Source organism: Bubalus kerabau, chromosome 6 (genome assembly GCF_029407905.1).
Source record: "Bubalus kerabau isolate K-KA32 ecotype Philippines breed swamp buffalo chromosome 6, PCC_UOA_SB_1v2, whole genome shotgun sequence".
In the NCBI taxonomy this organism is placed as follows: Eukaryota; Metazoa; Chordata; class Mammalia; order Artiodactyla; family Bovidae; genus Bubalus; species Bubalus kerabau.
In genome coordinates, this window is record NC_073629.1 from 67,332,842 (window position 1) to 67,350,891 (window position 18,050).

The 18,050-nt window shown below is 40.0% G+C and overlaps 1 protein-coding gene and 1 non-coding gene across 5 annotated transcripts in view; both read right to left on the reverse strand.

Annotated features, from left to right (window-relative positions):
• The window catches only part of MIGA1 (mitoguardin 1), a 78,217-nt gene extending 68,688 nt beyond the window's left edge, over window positions 1–9,529 (reverse strand). Inside the window, exons 1-2 of one of the 4 annotated variants that reach the window (XM_055585411.1) lie at window positions 9,134–9,524; window positions 5,871–5,983 (exon numbers count right to left, since the gene is read on the reverse strand). In XM_055585411.1, the coding sequence (XP_055441386.1) occupies window positions 5,871–5,969 (99 nt within the window). In that variant the 5' untranslated portion in view covers window positions 5,970–5,983; window positions 9,134–9,524. The other 3 variants (XM_055585408.1, XM_055585409.1, XM_055585410.1) reach the window with 3 other exon arrangements.
• On the reverse strand, window positions 4,054–4,161 carry LOC129656651 (U6 spliceosomal RNA). The gene has a single exon (XR_008716441.1). It is a non-coding gene; the product is annotated as a U6 spliceosomal RNA (small nuclear RNA).
• Window positions 9,530–18,050: the final 8,521 nt, after the last annotated feature.

Genomic DNA, 18,050 nt, shown 5'->3' on the forward strand with positions numbered 1-18,050 from the left:
GGCTATTATAAACAGTGCTGCGATGAACATTGGGGTACTCGTGTCTCTTTCCCTTCTGGTTTCCTCAGTGTGTATGCCCAGCAGTGGGATTGCTGGATCATAAGGCAGGTCTATTTCCAGTTTTTTAAGGAATCTCTACACTGTTCTCCATAGTGGCTGTACTAGTTTGCATTCCCACCAACAGTGTAAGAGGGTTCCCTTTTCTCCACACCCTCTCCAGCATTTATGACTTGTAGACTTTTGGATCGCAGCCATTCTGACTGGTGTGAAATGGTACCTCATAGTGGTTTTGATTTGCATTTCTCTGATAATGAGTGATGTTGAGCATCTTTTCATGTGTTTGTTAGCCATCTGTATGTCTTCTTTGGAGAAATGTCTATTTAGTTCTTTGGTCTTTATACTATTTTAAAAAATATTCCATGGAAAAATGTGGACAATAGTCATGGCCTCAGAAAATTAGTCCTATGATTGAAAAGCAGGTTGTATAGTAGAATTAGTTTGGATAAAACATACAAAAATAACTGGCAAAAATCCCAAAGCTTTGGGGAGTGTAAAACAATACTACCCTTAAGGGAGAAAATTTAGCAATATCTATCAAACTTTAATACATTTACTCCTCAACCCAAAAATACAAAGCCTAAAAATTAATCCTATATATGTACTGTGTGAATTAATGTATATCAAGCTTATTCATTATAGCATTGCGCTGGAATCAAGATTACCAGGAGAAATAACAACCTCAGATATGCAGAAGACACCACCCCTATTGCAGAAAGCGAAGAACTAAAGAGTCTCTTGATGAAAGTGAAAGAGGAGATTGAAAAAGCTTCCTTAAAATTCATCATTCAGAAAACTAAGATCATGGCATCCGGCCCCATTGCTTCATGGAAAACAGATGAGGCAACAATAGAAACAGAGACAGACTTTATTTTGGAAGCTCCAAAATCACTCATCTCACACGCTAGTAAAGTAATGCTCAAAATTCTCCAAGCCAGGCTTCAGCAGTACGTGAACCGTGAACTTTCAGATGTTCAAGCTGGTTTTAGAAAAGGCAGAGGAACCAGAGATCAAATTGCCAACATCCGCTGGATCATAGAAAAAGCAAGAGTTCCAGAAAAACATCTATTTCTGCTTTACTGACTATGCCAAAGCCTTTGACTGTGTGGATCACAATAAACTGTGGAAAATTCTGAAAGAGATGGGAATACCAGACCACCTGACCTGCCTCTTGAGAAATTTGTATGCAGGTCAGGAAGCAACAGTTAGAACTGGACATGGAACAACAGACTGGTTCCAAAAAGAAAAAGGAGTATGTCAAGGCTGTATATTGTCACCCTGTTTATTTAACTTATATGCAGAGTACATCATGAGAAACAGTGGACTGGAAGAAGCATAAGCCGGAATCAAGATTGCTGGGAAAAATACCAATAACCTCAGATATGCAGATGATACCACCCTTATGGCAGAAAGTGAAGAGGAACTATAAAAAGCCTCTTGATGAAAGTGAAAGAGGAGAGTGAAAAAGTTGGCTTAAAGCTCAACATTCAGAAAACGAAGATCATGGGATCCGGTCCCATCACTTCATGGGAAATAGATGGGGAAACAGTGGAAACAGTGTCAGACTTTATTTTTCTGGGCTCCAAAATCACTGCAGATGGTGACTGCAGCCATGAAATTAAGACACTTACTCCTTGGAAGGAAAGTTATGACCAACCTAGATAGTATATTGAAAAGCAGAGATATTACTTTGCCAACAAAGGTCCGTCTAGTCAGGGCTATGGTTTTTCCAGTGGTCATGTATGGATGTGAGAGTTGGGCTGTGAAGAAAGCTGAGTGCTGAAGAATTAATGCTTTTGAACTGTGATGTTGGAGAAGACTCCTGAGAGTCCCTTGGACTGCAAGGAGATCCAACCAGTCCATCCTAAAGGAGATCAGTCCTGGGTGTTCATTGGAAGGACTGATGCTGAAGCTGAAACTCCAATACTCTGGCCACCTCATGCGAAGAGTTGACTCATTGGAAAAGACCCTGATGCTGGGAGGGATTGGGGGCAGGAGGAGAAGGGGACGACAGAGGATGAGATGGCTGGATGGCATCACCGACTCGATGGACATGAGACTGAGTGAACTCCGGGAGTTGGTGATGGACAGGGAGGCCTGGCGTGCTGTGATTCATGGGGTCGCAAAGAGTCGGACACGACTGAGCAACTGAACTGAATGTTGTTTAGACAATGACTCTTTTGCAACCACATGGACTGTAGCCCACCAGGCTCCTCTGCCCATGGGATTTCCCAGACAAGAATACTGGAGTGGATTGCCATTTCTTTCTCCAAGCAATCTTCCCGATCCCTCTGGGGTCAAACACCCATCTCCTCCATCAGCAGGCAGATTCTTTACCACTGAGCTACCAGGGAAGCCTCCAACTATTTAAATAATACATTTTAAAGAATAACATTAGTTTAGGATCATTGTAAGGATTAAAGAATTTACAAATATATACAATATAAAATCCCTAAGACAGTGTTTTATACACCGTGGGTGCTGCTATGTCCTGTTGCTGGTCTTTTTAAATGTCATCCAAATGGTGTGGTAACATAAACAAATAAAAGAATAAATACCAGATACTTAGACTTAATATTTTCAGCTCTAGGAATAAAAAATATATATATATATATATATATAAAAATTGGACAAATATATATATATACACACACATACACACACACATATATATACATAATGAACTGTTGAAACAACCCAAAAACTCAAAAATAGGGAAATATTCAATAAACTATAGCACGTCTATATTTACAAAGCATTTTTAATGAAAGAGAAAATGCTCAAAATATACAACTTTATAATCTCAAATGTAATCTCAAATGAGGGGGACAAAGCAGTGGGGGTGGGGAGTGAGGGACTGGGGAGCAGAGAGATGTATGCAGAAATAAAAGACCTAGGTAAAGTATAGCCAGTAAACTTATAGAGGGGTTGTTGGTAATTTTTATTTTCTCTTTAATTCTTTTCTGTACTTTTCAAATTTTCTTTTAATCATGTAATCCTAAAAAGGCAAAGAAAGAAAGAAAGAGAGAGAACATAGGTTTTGGGATCAAAGAAAAGCAAGTTCAAATCCCATATAATATACACAATTTTAGACAAGTTAAATAAGCTATTAAAAAGCCACCAGATCTATAAATTGGAGATAATATAAAAATTCGAAGAATCTTTTAAGGATTAGAGACATTATATGTACAAAAGACCTAACTAATATCTTAAACACAGTGAACACTAAGTAGTATCTCTCATACATTATATCTGTGTAACATCCTCTCCTATATAAAATTACATAGGGGACTTCCCTAGCGGTCCAGTGGTTAAAAACTCTTGAGCTTCCACTGCTAGGGAAGTGGACCAGAAGTGATCCCTGGTCACAGAACTAACTATTCGATCCCACATGCCACATGATGTGGCCAAAAAAAAAGAGAGAGAGAAATAAAATGATACTATATTTTATCATTCTAAGACACTATTCATTTTAAGATGTAAGCAAGTTTTAGAAATGTTGAAATTTGAAAAATGATTATGTTAGATTTGATGAAATTCATTCTAAGTTTAGTGAAATAAATGCTACTTTCCATATGTATCTTTTTTTTTAATTTATTTATTTTAATTGGAAGCTAATTACTTTACAATATTGTAGTGGTTTTGGCCATACATTGGCATGAATCAGCCATGGGTGTACATGTGTTCCCCATCCTGAACTCCTTTCCCACCTCCCTCCCCATCCCATCCCTCAGGGTCATCCCAGTGCACCAGCCCTGAGCACCCTGTCTCATGCATCACACCTTGACTGGCGATCTGCTTCACATATGATAATATACATGTTTCAATGCTGTTCTCTCAAATCATCCCACCCTTGTCTTCTCCCACAGAGTCTGAAAGACTGTTTTTTACATCTGTGTCTCTTTTGCTATCTCATATATAGAGTCATCGTTACCATCTTTCTGAATTCCATATATATGTGTTAGTATACTGTATTGGTGTTTTTCTTTCTGACTCAGGAATATGGAACGCTTCATGAATTTGTGTGTCATCCTTGCTCAGGGGCCATAGCTAATCTTCTCTGTATTGCTCCAATTTTAGTATATGTGCTGCCAAAGTGAGCACTCCATATGTATCTTTTTATTTACTATGTGTGCGTGCTAAGTTGCTTCAGTTGTGTCCAACTCTTGCGACCCCATGGACTGTAGCCCACCAGGCTCCTTTGCCCATGGGATTCTCAAGGCAATAATACTGGAGTGGGTTGCTATGCCCTTCTCCAGGGATCTTCCTGACTCAGGGATTGAACCTGTCTCTCCTGTAGCTCCTGCACTGCAGGCAGATTCTTTACCTCTGAGCCACCGGGGAAGCCTTTACTTATTTACTACAATGGAGTACAAACTGCATTGGAAGCAGGTATTAAAAATAAAAGGATTGAGAATTTCTTGGCAGTCCAGTAGTTAGGACTCAGCACTTTCACTGTCAGGGCCTGGGTTCAATCCTTGGTCGGGGAACTAGAATCCTGCAGGCTGTGTGGCCTGGCCCAAAGGAAAAAAAAAAAAAAAAAAGGACCGTTACTATATAAAATACACAAATGGAGAATAAGCACATGAAAAGATGCTCAATATGACTAATTAGGGAAAAGCAAATCAAAACCACAATGAGAAAAAATTGGAATCCTTGTGCAGTGCTGATAGAAATTGAAAATGGTGCAGCCACTATGGTTAACAGTATCGTAATTCCTCAAAAAATTAAAAATAGAATTACCATATGATCCAGAAATCTCACTTCTGGGTATACGTCCCAAAGAACTGAAAGCAGTTATTTGTACAGTCATGTTCACAAAAGTATTAGTCACGAAAACCACAAGGCAGACGCAACCCAAGTATCCAGCAATGAATGATTAAACAAAATGTGGTATATACATAAAATCAAATGTTATTCAACTTGGGAGAAAAAGAGGAAATTCTGACACACATTACAATATAGATGGATCTTGAAAACATTCGCTAATTGAAGATGAGCCAGTCACAAGAAGACAAATACTACATAGCTCCACTTTCAAAGTACCTGGTGGTAGTTGTCGTGGTTTAGTCGCTAAGTCACGTCCGACTCTTGTGACCCCATGGACGGCAGCCCACCAGGCTCTTCTGTCCAAGGGGTTTCCCAGGCAAGAATACTGGAGTGGGTTTCCATGTCCTTCTCCAGGGGATCTTTCGAACCCAGGTCTCCTGCACTGCAGACGGTCTCCTGCATTGCAGGCAGATTCTTTACCAACTGAGTCACAGGGAAGCCCTATGAGGTACCTAGAGTAGTCACATTCATAGAAACAGAACATATAATGGAGATTGCAAGTAGCTGGTGGGAGGAAAAATAAAAATTGCTGCTTAGTGGCACTAGAGTTCCAGTTTTACAAGATGAAAAGAGTTCTCAAGGTTGGTTGCATAATAGTATAAATGCACCTAATGCTACTGAACTGCACATTTAAAAATGGTGAAAATGGTAAATTTTATGCTATATATATTTTACCACAGTAAAACAAAATTAAAATGAAAGGACTGTTTAATAGTGAGAACAAGTCTATTTAAATAACATAATTATCTGAAAATAACTGTAATAACAGACTGTGTAAATTCACTTAAGGTAGGAAGATTTTTGATAACAACAACAACAACAAAAAAAAACATGAAATAAATAAAAACCAAGTAAGTTTTAAACTACTTTAACAAACACTTTGAACCATTTAAAACCCCAAAGGAAATTTAAATACTGTAAACATACTATGCTCTGAGCAATAAACTTATTATTCAACGTCATATTTCTTTTCGTTTTTTTACCTGGCAGAGAGAATAGTACCAAGACAGAGGAAGATCAAACACTCTCAGTGCTACTGTCTTCAAGGAAAACTGTGATTCGCTCACTGTTTCTTCTGACATGACTCCTCTTCTATCTTAATTAAATGAAACACAAAATATATTAGCCACAAAGATTTCTAGTTATTCTACCAAATGAAAGATACAAATTGAAAATTTAACTATTTTAAAAGGCTTTTTTTTTTTTTTGCACTTAATTAGTCATATTACACTAACCTGAAGAAAATAATATTCGGAGCTAAATTTACTTAAGCTAAAAGCTTATTTATTAGCCAAAGTAGCCAAAAAGAAAATGAGTTAGATTTGAACTTTGAGTTCAGCTAGTAAACTTTCCTTTAAAAACTGTGGGTTCTAGATTCTCTCTTTTCTGGTGAAATAAATGTTTCAGCTTTTAAGTAGTAATTTAAAATATTTTTATTTTCACATTTCCTTCCAACAACAGCAGGGACTGGGCTGGGGGGGGGGGGTGGGCACTGAAAGAAATTTGATTGGAATCTTGACTTTAGGGGCTAGAAATGAACCTCAGGGCTCACTGGACTTCATAGTTCAAGCATTTATCTTCCTACTGTTCCATTTAAAAAAAAAATTATTTTATATTGGACTATAGTTGATCCTACTGTCCCATTGTTAAGCTCTTGAAAGAAATGACACATACCTGCTATGAAATTTTAATATTGCTTTAATGCCTATTTCTACTGAAACCAAAGAAAGAAATGTCAGTTGTTCACAGAGAAGGCAGTCATCATTAAGAGAGACCCATAAAGGTAGCAGAATGCTGATAAAAACACAATGGTTCAGGGTTTAGGTCTATGCTTTATAGAGCCAGAAACTCAAATTTTATATGTGTATCCAGCTGGACACACATTAAACAAATTCACACAATACTGATATATAAATTAAGTATACAAATTTGTTCATTTATACTAAGGAAATACACTATCTAGTGAAAGAAAACTTTTAAAAATTTATTTATTTTCTAATTGAAGGGTAACTGCTTTACAGAATTTTGTTTTCTGTCAAACCTCAACATGAATCAGCCATAGGTATACATATATCACCTCCCAATACTTTTATATGCTATCAAAACATAACCTTTCTAAAATAAGGCATTGTAGGGAGTTGAATTAAGTATAAAAGGCTCTGTGGTAAGCACAAAATTAATGGGTCCTTAACAATATTTTGCTTCTCGGCCTTTTGGCTAAGATCAAGTGTAGTACTTCCCTGGTGGCTCAGAAGGTAAAGCGTCTGTCTACAATGGGAGAGACCTGGGTTCGATCCCTGGGTTGGGAAGATTCCCTGGAGAATGAAATGGCAACCCACTCCAGTATTCTTGCCTTGAAAATCCCATGGACGTAGGAGCTGGGTGCAGGCTACTGTCCATGGGGTCCCAAAGAGTTGGACACAACTGAGCGACTTCCCTTTCACTTAACAATATTTCATACAGGCTGGGAAAAAGCCTGAGAACTGTTTCTGATGTATTATACAAGAGGAGGCCTTCCCACTAACTAGAATGTTTATGCCTACCAAATTTAATATTTCTTTTCCTTGGATGGTGCTGTACAAACCACCAGAAAATTAAAATTACCAACAATACCTCTATAGTTTATTTGCTATACTTTCTTTAAGTCATTTATGCCTGCTCTTTTTCTAACCTTTCTGTTAATAACCCTATTTTTTTTTCAGAAGTCTATCAAAACCACTGATTAATAGTTTCCTTTTCATATCAAACACAGCAAGATTTCTTAAGGTGGGTTACTGCTACTGCCAGTTTACTTTTTCCCTATTAGTGACACCCAAGGAGTGGAAACTTAATTTTCCCCACACTCATATTCTAACTACAATTTTTCGGCTGAGTATAATCAATACGTTAATCCCAACTGACAAACTGTGGTACAGACATATTAATGAGAAATACAAGGAAACCATGAAGAAACTGTTAAACAAGTGAAAAATAAGTCTGAGAAATGAGACTAAGAATGCAGGGTGGCAGGAAACCATTATTTTTCATTAAAAGTGCTTCTGTAATATTTGCTTTATAAAGTGTCTACATGTATTACTTTTTTCAAATGTTTCACAAAACAAGAAGGAAGCACATTTACCCCTCCCCCGGGAAAAAACCCTTCATTTTGAGAAACATTTTTAGTAATTAAATAGATTCTGGACCAATAAAGGTACCTATACTATTGCATTTTTTTAAAATCCTGAAAGTAATTCACCCAAAGTGATTTTCTCCGTAATACAGTTTCAGATTTTGAAGCAGAAGAAAAAGAAAATAAAGCAAACACTTCAATTTGCTGCAGTGGTTTTCTTAAAATAAACGTTCACTTTTGCATTCTAATCACCTCATACCCTTTCATTTAAAATCGCTGAGTGATTCCAAACTTAATCATTAATAATTGAACAGCTTTTTAAAACCAGTCATTTCAAACGTATTAATAAAAAAAAATGGAGACAGTTTCATCATCACCAAAAATATTATACTCTGTAATATCACTCGCTTCTCTCCATTCTAACCATGAGACACTTTTTTAAATGTGTCATATATACAGTTTGTTACTTAAATTGGACTTTATAATCCAAGCAAGAATGAAAGTCTGAAATATCCCCCAAATTTTGTCATGAAATGTAAATCTATACAACAGAATTCTGAGAAGATACTTGAAATACAGCAAAAACGCTTACTTGAAATACTGATAAAATAATAATAATAAAGGTCTGTCTGTGCATGAGCAAAACCTTTTACAGTCTTCTCTCCATAAAATAAACGTTGAACAACTTTATTTACAGGAGGGCTCCGACGCCACAAACCTCCTGATGCTCAATTATTCTCAGTAAGCCCCTTGAAAAAAAGCATAATCTTCCTCCTCCAAAAACCACTCCCCGCTCAAACCACTGACATTCTTGCAGAAACTTGGACCACACCAGCGGCTCCTCCCGCAAGCCTCCTCCGCCCTCACTGCGTTCTCCTCTGCAGGCTTCTTCTTCTTCTTCACCAAGATGACCAGGAAAGGGGCTCCCTCTCGGCTCGGCCACCCAGACCCTCGCTCGGGCTCCAAGCGGTCGCCAGCCAGCCCACCCTGATTCAGCGCTCCGTGGCGGGCCTCCCTTCGGCTTTCTATTCCTCCACCCAGACACGGAATCCAGAGTGCGAAGGCCAGAGCTCCCGCCCACCTCTCTGCCACTAACCCGCGGCCGTTGAGACCCCACACAGCCCTCCACCCATGTACCTGATGCTCCAGGCCCAGTACAGCCGGTCCACGCCTGCTTCCCCGCCGCAGCCCGGCGCTGAGTCGCAGCCTGGCCCCGGGGGCGGAGTCCTTCCGGGGTCAGGAGTGGGAAGGTGGAGAGAAATTAGCGGGGGCCTCCCAGCCTTTCTGCGTGAGGGGCTACGTGTGAAGCAGCTCCCGCCATTTTTGTTGAGGGTAGAGGCTCCTGCCTTTCCCCAGTGGCTGTGAAATGTACAGTGGAAGAATTGCATCCTGGTACAGTGCTGTCAAGAAATAGCATCGCAGTTTGTAACCTTTTGAGGGCCCCAGGACCATCCTAGGAATCCGGTGAAAAATATGGGGCATTTTCTCCATATGTCATTTAAATACATTAGTAAAAGAAAATAGCTTGTACATTACCAAGAGAATATATATAATATATATATCTATTATATATAGTTAGATACTCTGAACCAATCCATGGCTCCCAAGTTAAGAACGTCTACTACAGACCTTCAGCCCCTAAATAAATTAATGTTGAGCATTCCAATCCTGTATTAATGATGTTTTATTTACTTCGATTCCTTTTTAGCTTTTCCCTAAGTTAGGCAAGGTATTCACAGCTCTGAGGTTCTGTCTAAAACACATACACTAACGAGGGAGGAGGGAGAACAACAAAATAACATGCTGTTTTTATATGCAGTCCTGAGCCCAAACATTTCGTCCAAATTGTGGATTTAAAAATTCCAACTTCTGAGCATATTTGTGGTGAAAAGCCAAAATAATTTTGCAAGGATTGCTAAAACATGAGAGCACATGTTACTATTCCTATCTAAGAAACAAGAATGAACAATTATTTCTGGTGGTGTTCAAAAGTCTCTGTTAGTGAAATGGAAAATAGGGTGAACAGTAATACCAATGTGTGACATTATTGTTGTTGTTTAGTGGCTCAGTTGTGTCTAACTCTTTTGCAACCCCGTGGACTGTACTCCACTAAGCTCCCCTGTCCTTGGGATTTTCTGGGCAAGATCACTGGAGTGGGTTGCCATTTCCTAATCCAGGAGATCTTCCTGACCCAGAGATGGAATGGGAGTCTCCTTGTCTCACGCATTGCAGGCAGATTCTTTACTGCTGAGCCACTGGGGAAGCCCACGGGTGACATTACTAGATGAATAATAACTAAAATTGTACAGACTGAGTTCTAAGTGAAAACGCATGCGTGGGTGCTAAGTCACTTCAGTCGTGTCCAACTCTTTGCAACCCTGTGGACTGTAGTCTGCCAGGCTCCTCTGTCCATGGGATTATCCAGGCAAGAATACTGGAGTAAGTTGCCATGCCGTCCTCCAAGAGATCTTCAAGACCCAGTGATCAAACCCCACCTCTCTTTGTCTCCAGCACTGGCAGGCCAATTCTTTATCACTAGCGCCACCTGGGAAGCCCCTATTTAAAAATATTGTGCACTTACAAAGTAAATCGGAGAAGGCAATGGCAACCCACTCCAGTACTCTTGCCTGGAAAATCCCATGGACAGAGGAGCCTGGTAAGCTGCAGTCCATGGGGTCGCTAAGAGTCGGACACGACTGAGCGACTTCACTTTCACTTTTCACTTTCATGCATTGGAGAAGGCAATGGCACCCCACTTCAGTACTCTTGCCTGGAAAATCCCATGGATGGAGGAGCCTGGTAGGCTGCAGTCCATGGGGTCGCTAAGAGTCAGACGCGACTGAGCGACTTCACTTTCACTTTTCACTTTCATGCATTGGAAAGGAAATGGCAGCCCACTCCAGTGTTCTTACCTGGAGAATCCCAGGGACGGGGGAGCCTGGTGGGCTGCCGTCTATGGTGTCGCACAGAGTTGGACACGACTGAAGTGACTTAGCATAGCATAGCCAGTGTTCTTGCCTGGAGAATCCCAGGGATGAGGGAGCCTGGTGGGCTACCCTCTACGGGGTCGCACAGAGTCGGACATGACTTAGAAGCAGCAACAGCAGCAGCATAAACTAAATAGTGCTCTTGACACTTGAAGAACCTGAAATTTGTAAGGCTGTGTTTGTTTATTTCTCCATTTTCTCTCTGCTGCCTCTTTTCTACTTCCCACAACTTTCAAACTTTGAGCCTAATGGAAAGAAGAGTAATAATGATGATGATGTGTGTGCTCAGTCCTGTTCAACTCTTTGCTATCCCATGAACTGTAGCCCGCGAGGCTCCTCTGTCCAAGGAATTTCCCAAGCAAGAATACTAGAGTGGGTTGCCATTTCCTACTCCAGAGGATCTTCCAGACTCAGGGATCTAACCCTAAGATCCCACATACTGTGTGGTGCAGCCAAAAAAAAAAAAAAAAAACACTCAATTTGACCTCTGTGCCCAGTAGTTTGTATCACCTGGGAGAATCTAAAGGCAATAGACTATCCAAAGAGGCATTTGATGACACAGCAGAAAGAGAGAGGACTACAGCAGAAATGGCCTATACTTGAAATTTTGCAAGGAAAAATTTCCTATGAACCATGAGAATACAACAGAATGTAGCAGGCTTGAATTATTATATCTTAAAAGGTTATATCTTGAAATCAGGACCAAAGTGGACCATCTAAATGGTTAGCTACAGATTTTTTTTTTTTTTTTGAAGTATTAGGAAATGAAACAGTGAAAAGTACCCAGCAAGTTGGGAGCGGGGAGGAGATCATCATGGAGGAATGTGTTAAAGGGACCGAAGAAAAGACCCAGCCAGCTCTTAGGAGTAGACCACATGCAGAAAACACCAAAGTTGGATTTGACTCTACTGATTGGGTATATCTGACATTTTATTCCAGATACTTAGAATTACTGCTCACTCCAGGTGAGATAATATATAACCAATGTACTTCATTAATTATTGGTGGAACCTGCACTTATCAAGTGTCAACTTTAAGCCTGAACAAAGTCTAGCACTCTGACAAAACTAATTACATTACCTAAGTAAATGAATTATTTTAGGTAATTCATGTATCCAATTACCTTTTGCATTAACTGCTAAAACCTGGCAGAGTCCCCAGAAATAACTCAGGTACTTCCTTTAAATCAACAGAATGCCATTGGGCACATACTGGCTCTTGTATCTTTGTTCTTTTCACCCACCCAAAAGTGTTTGACAAGACTCCTCTACAAGTCAGAACTAAGCCAACCAAGACACCTAGATGCTAATTTAGAACATCTATTCCATACACATCCAAATATTGCAGAGTCATTTCCTCAAAATGTTAAACATAGAGTTACTACATGACCCAGAAATTCTACGCCTAGACAATACGCAAGAGAAATGAGAACATACATCAAAGTACAAATTATAAATGAATGTGCATAGTAGCATTATTCATAATAGCTGAAAAATAAAAGCAATCCAGGGACTTCCCTGGCAGTTCAGTGGTTAAGACTATGTGCTTCCACTGTGCGGGGCGTGGTTTATCCCTGGTTGGGGCACTAAGACACAATCAAGAAAGAACAAAAAGAAAAATAAAAGCAACTCAAATGTCTACTAACTGATAAATGGATAAATAAAATGTAGTAAATTTACATAATAGAATATTATTTGGCCATAAAAATAATTGAAATACTGATACATGCTACAACATGGGTAAACTTTGAAAATATGTTAAGAAGCCAGTCATAAAGGATTATGTTATTGTATGATTTTGCTTGTGTGAAACTTCCAGAAGACAACTCTATTAAGAAAGCAGGTTAATGGTCACCCAGGGTAGAAAGAGCTGAGGGGAAATGGAGGGAACTCCTGTACGGCATGAAACCTCTTCTGCGGGATAGTGAAATGTTCTAAATTTAGATTGTGGTTCTGGTTGTGCAAATGTGTGAATATACTAAAAACTATTCAACAGTATACTTTAAGTATGTTAATTGTATAGCATGTGAATTGTATCTTAATAAAGGTGTTATCCTCCAAGATTTTTTATGTGAAAAAAATTGAGACTTAAGGTTATGAAAATGATAAAAGCTAGAGATGGGAGGCCAGAGACTGCATGCTTTTCCTGCATTGCCTTGTGTACATGCTCAGTCATGTCCAATTCTTTCCACCCCATGAGTGGTAGCCTGCCAGCCTCTTCTGTCCAAGGGATTTTATAGGCAAGAATAATGGAGTGGATTGTCATTTCCTCCTTCAGGGGATCTTCCTGACCCAGAGATTGAATCCGCGTCTCCTGCATTAGCAGGTGGGTTCTTTACCACTGAGCCACCTGGGCCTCAGCTTCAGCATCAGTCCTTCCAATGAATATTCAGGACTGATTTTCTTTAGGATTGACTGGTTTGATCTCCTTTGATGCTGAAGCTGAAACTCCAATATTTTGGCCACCTGATGTGAAAAACAGACTCCTTAGAAAAGACCCAGATGCTGGGAAAGATTGAAGGCAGGAGAATAGGATGACAGAAGATGAGATGGTTGGATGGCATCGCTGACTGGATGGACATGAATTTGAGCAAGCTTTGGGAGTTAGTGAAGGACAGGGAAACCTGGCGTCCTGCAGTCCATGGGGTCACAAAGAGTCGGACATGACTGAGCAACTGAACTGAACTGAACACGGGCCTCAGTAGTTATCAAAATACTGAGCTGCTCCAATAAGATGCATGCATTCTATCAGGAGGTATTTACATCAAAATGTAATATAAAGCATAAACAACACAAATGTTTTCCTATTAAGAGCTTCATTCTAACACTACTTTAAAGTGAAGAGCAATAAAATTAGAATTAAACCTCAAGGAAACAATAATTCCTATTTTGTACATTAAGAACTCATAATATTTCAAAGGTCTAGAAAACCACGTTGTATTTTTAAAGTTAATAAATTGAAGGGAGAGAACAAGATGGCGGAGAAGTAGGTGGATGTGGAGTTCACCTCTCTCCACGAATACATCAGGAATACACCTTCAGACACAGAAGTCCATGCAGAATACCAGGTGAGAGAGGACAGGAGTACCTGACCAGCAGGAAAGAATATATAGAATCATGGCAAAACTCGGTAGGACGAAGGAACTGGGGGAAAAACAAGAGTGTTAGTAGGATTAGACCTGCCCTCGGCAGATAGGGGAACTGAAACAAGGGTCCAATCCCCACTTCAGGGCAAGTGTCTGAGTCAGAGGAGAAACATTAAGGCTGAAAGTGAAACAGCTGATCTGTGGCAGCCTAAATGGAATGAGAACCAGACAGTCCTTGAGGCAGCCATATGTACCCCAGACAGGGACACAGGTCCCCTGGAAGGTGCTGCTGCTGCTAAGTCGCTTCAGTCATGTCCGACTCTGTGCGACCACTTAGACGGCAGCCCACCAGGCTCCTCCATCCCTGGGATTCTCCAGGCAAGAATACTGGAGTGGGTTGCCATTTCCCTCTCCAATGCATGCATGCATGCTAAGTTGCCCCAGTCATGTCCGACTCTGTGCGACCCCATGGACAGCAGCCCACCTGGCTCCTCCATCCAGGCATGAATACTGGAGTGGGTTGCCATTTCCTTCTCCACTGGAAGGTGCATAATAAAGAGACTGGCTCATCAAATACCTGATGCACTGAACAATAGGGTAGGACCCCACCCAGGGTGCCCCTTTAAGTGCCTGATGTGCCGATCTACAGAGTGGACCCCAGGCAAGGGAACCCTCTAAGTGCTTGAATGGGCAGAGCTTCAGAGAAAGACTGGCCAAAGAGGCCTTCTGATTGCCAGCTACAAGAGGCTCAAAAACAGACTCTTATAGGGCCATAACTCCTGCAGTGGAGGCAGTCCGTGGCCCTGCACACTTAGCACCACCAGGATCCCTGCAAGCCAAGCAGCTGTGCCACCTTCATGCTCAATTCTTCCTGGGACAGAGCTGTCACAGGCAAAAAAAAGTCTTTCATCTCTGCACCTTCCATCTGTCCATCTTTGGTCCAACTCTTTGCAAACCTGTAGACTGTGGCCTGCCAGGCTTCTCTGTCAGGGGGGTTCTCCAGACAAGAATATTGGAGCTTATTGCCCAGTACTGGTTGCCATTTCCTGCTGCCCTAGCTGCCAACTCCCCTGAGTACCTGGTGCTGTCAGAACCCCTGCGACCCAAGCAGCTGTACCACCTCCACACCTGGCCCTCACAAGGGCAAACCCAAGTCCTCCAGGGTAGCCTCAGTGGACGACCCACATGCAGAGGTAGAAATAAAACCACAATTGAAACTCAGGGGCAGTGTGGCTAAGGAAGAAGACCCAAAACCTTACCACCAGCTGTACAAGCGGCAGATTAAATCCACACGATCAACTAGGCAGACTCTGTGTCTATGGAATATATAAAAGGACATTGAGAGCTCCCACAAAAGAAAACACACTAGTTCTGATAGCTGTGCACATTAGAGGCAAGAACACTCAGGGGTAGAACCAGATTGGAATCTGAGCTACCCCCACAGCAGGTCCAGAGATCAGCACAGTGTCGGAGGGCATCCTAGGGAGGTGAGGTGGACTGTGATTCCCAGCCAGGGAAAGGACTCTGATAGCAGTGACTCAAGAAAAACATTTATTATTCTTATGTTTTGACTTGTTCTGTAGATTCTTTCCGGAATTTTTTTTTCCTTTTTTCCCCCTCTGTTGTAGTTGTCAGTTTTATCCATGCAAGTTATCTTCAAAGGTATACTTAAGCTTGAAGAAAGAAAGAACACTGTTACTGACTTTTGATACTATGGCAGTAAATTGCATACTAAAATACCTTAATTATCCTAGATGCCTAGGTCTGGCTTGGCAAGCATCATGCCACTGACATGCTTTAGCTCTTTTAGTAACTAAAAGTGATTTGCAGTTCAATTATTGAATATTTCAATGAGACCCATTAAGCTGTGTGATAAACTCTGAGGTTAAATTTAAGCAAATTCTCTACATTTAATCACATCATCGGCACAAGCAGGACAATGCTGGCGTAGCATGAAAGGTGTATTTCTTTGTGAAGAGTCTTCCTTTTACTGCATGATATATTAAGATGACAGACCTAAATCTCAACTGGGTTAATGAGTTAGAATAGATTTGCTTCCCAAATTTAGTACACAATAATTTTAATGGATTAGAAAAAGAAATCTCAGATGTAAAGAAAAAAACAGCAAAAAAGCTCAAGCTCTGGTGCTATGAAATCTAATTAAGCTTTTGAGCTTTTTTTTCTTTCTGAGTCACATTTTTTATTGTTGTTATATACCTCTGACTCTATGTTGGGCTATTGCAGTTCTGTGGAATTTTCCTTTTTTTTCCTGCTCTTTTTAATTTTAATTTTTAAGTCTAGTATTATTTTTTCTACATTTATTCCTTTGTTTGCTTTTCCTATTGTTCTTTTCCCCTTTCAGTTAATCTTTAATGTATATAAATCTTTATCTACCTCTATTTAACTTTGCATATCTATTTTTTCATCTTTTATTTTTTGCTTTAGATTTTGTTAGTTTTGTTTTCATTGCTTTATTCCCCAGTTGGCACCTTGCTTTAATTTGGTTTTCCAGTTTGTGCTTTATTTAGTTTTGTTCTTAATTGGTAGATAAAATTTTTGGTTTCCTTTGTTCACTGGGTCAATCTGTTGTACTTTATTTTTGTTGGACTGTTTTGATTTTGCTTATGGGTGTATATGTATATGTGTATATTCAGCCACTCTTTTTATTGTTGTTATAAACCTCTGCCTCTGCATTGGGCTTTTGCAGTTCTGTGGAGTTATCTTTTTCCTTTTTTTCTTTCTTCTTCCTTTTTCTTATCTCTTTTTTATAATTTTGATTTTTAATTTCTTTAAAACTATTATATTTTTCTACACTTACTCCTTTGTTTGCCTTTCCTTCTGTTCTTTTCCCCTTGTAGCTAATCTTTAATGTATATAAATTTTCTTCATCTACCTCTATTTAACTTTGCATATCTATTCTGTCTTTCTTTTCCTCTCAACATATTTGTTAGTTTTGTTTTCATTGCTTTATTCCCCTCTTGGCACCTTGCTTTAGTTTGGTTTTCCAGTTTGTGCTTTAGCTAGTTTTGTTCTTAACTGGTAAATATAATTTTTGATTTCCTTTGTTTGCCAAGTCAATCTACTGTACTTTATTTTTGCTGGACTGTTTTGACTTTGCTTATCGGTGTGTGTGGATGTGAGAGTTGGACTATAAAGCAAGCTGAGCTCTGAAGAACTGATGCTTTTGAACTGTGGTGTTGGAGAAGACTTGAGAGTCTCTTGGACTGCAAGGAGATCAACCAGTCTGTCCTAAAGGAAATCAGTCATGAATATTCATTGGAAAGACTGATGCTGAATCTGAAACTTCAATACTTTGGCCACCTGATGTGAAGAACTGACTCACTGGAAAAGACCTTGATGCTGGGAAAGACTGAAGGCAGGAGGAGAAGGGGACAACAGAGGATGAGATGGTTGGATGGCATCACCAACTCAATGGACATGAGTTTGAGCAAGCTCTGGGAGTTGGTGATGGACAGGAAAGCCTGGCGTGCTGCAGTCCATGGGGTTGCAAAGAGTCAGACATGACTGAGCGACTGAACTGAACTGACTGATGGATGTATATGTATATGTATATATTCCATTATTTTAATTATTATTTGCCTGATTATTAACTGCCATTTGTCTGGGGTTCAACTTTGGTTTCTTGTTTTTGGGTATTTGTTTTAATCTCACTTAATGCCATAACAAACCACTTGTGGATCTTTGTTCCTGACCAGAGATCAAGCCCTGAGCCTTTGGAGTAAGAACACTGACTCTAAGACCCTAGACTACTAGAGAACTAAACCTAGGCAGTATCAAATAGTGAGAACTCACACAAAGGAAACCACTTGAATACAAGACCCAGCATCATCCTACAACCAGGAGCACCCTGTGCAGGATGCCTCATCTAAAAAACAAACAAAATAAAAATAAAAACCCAATCATCAGCAGACAGGATTACCACCTCACTCAGCCTTGCCCATCAGAGGAAAAACAAACAAAA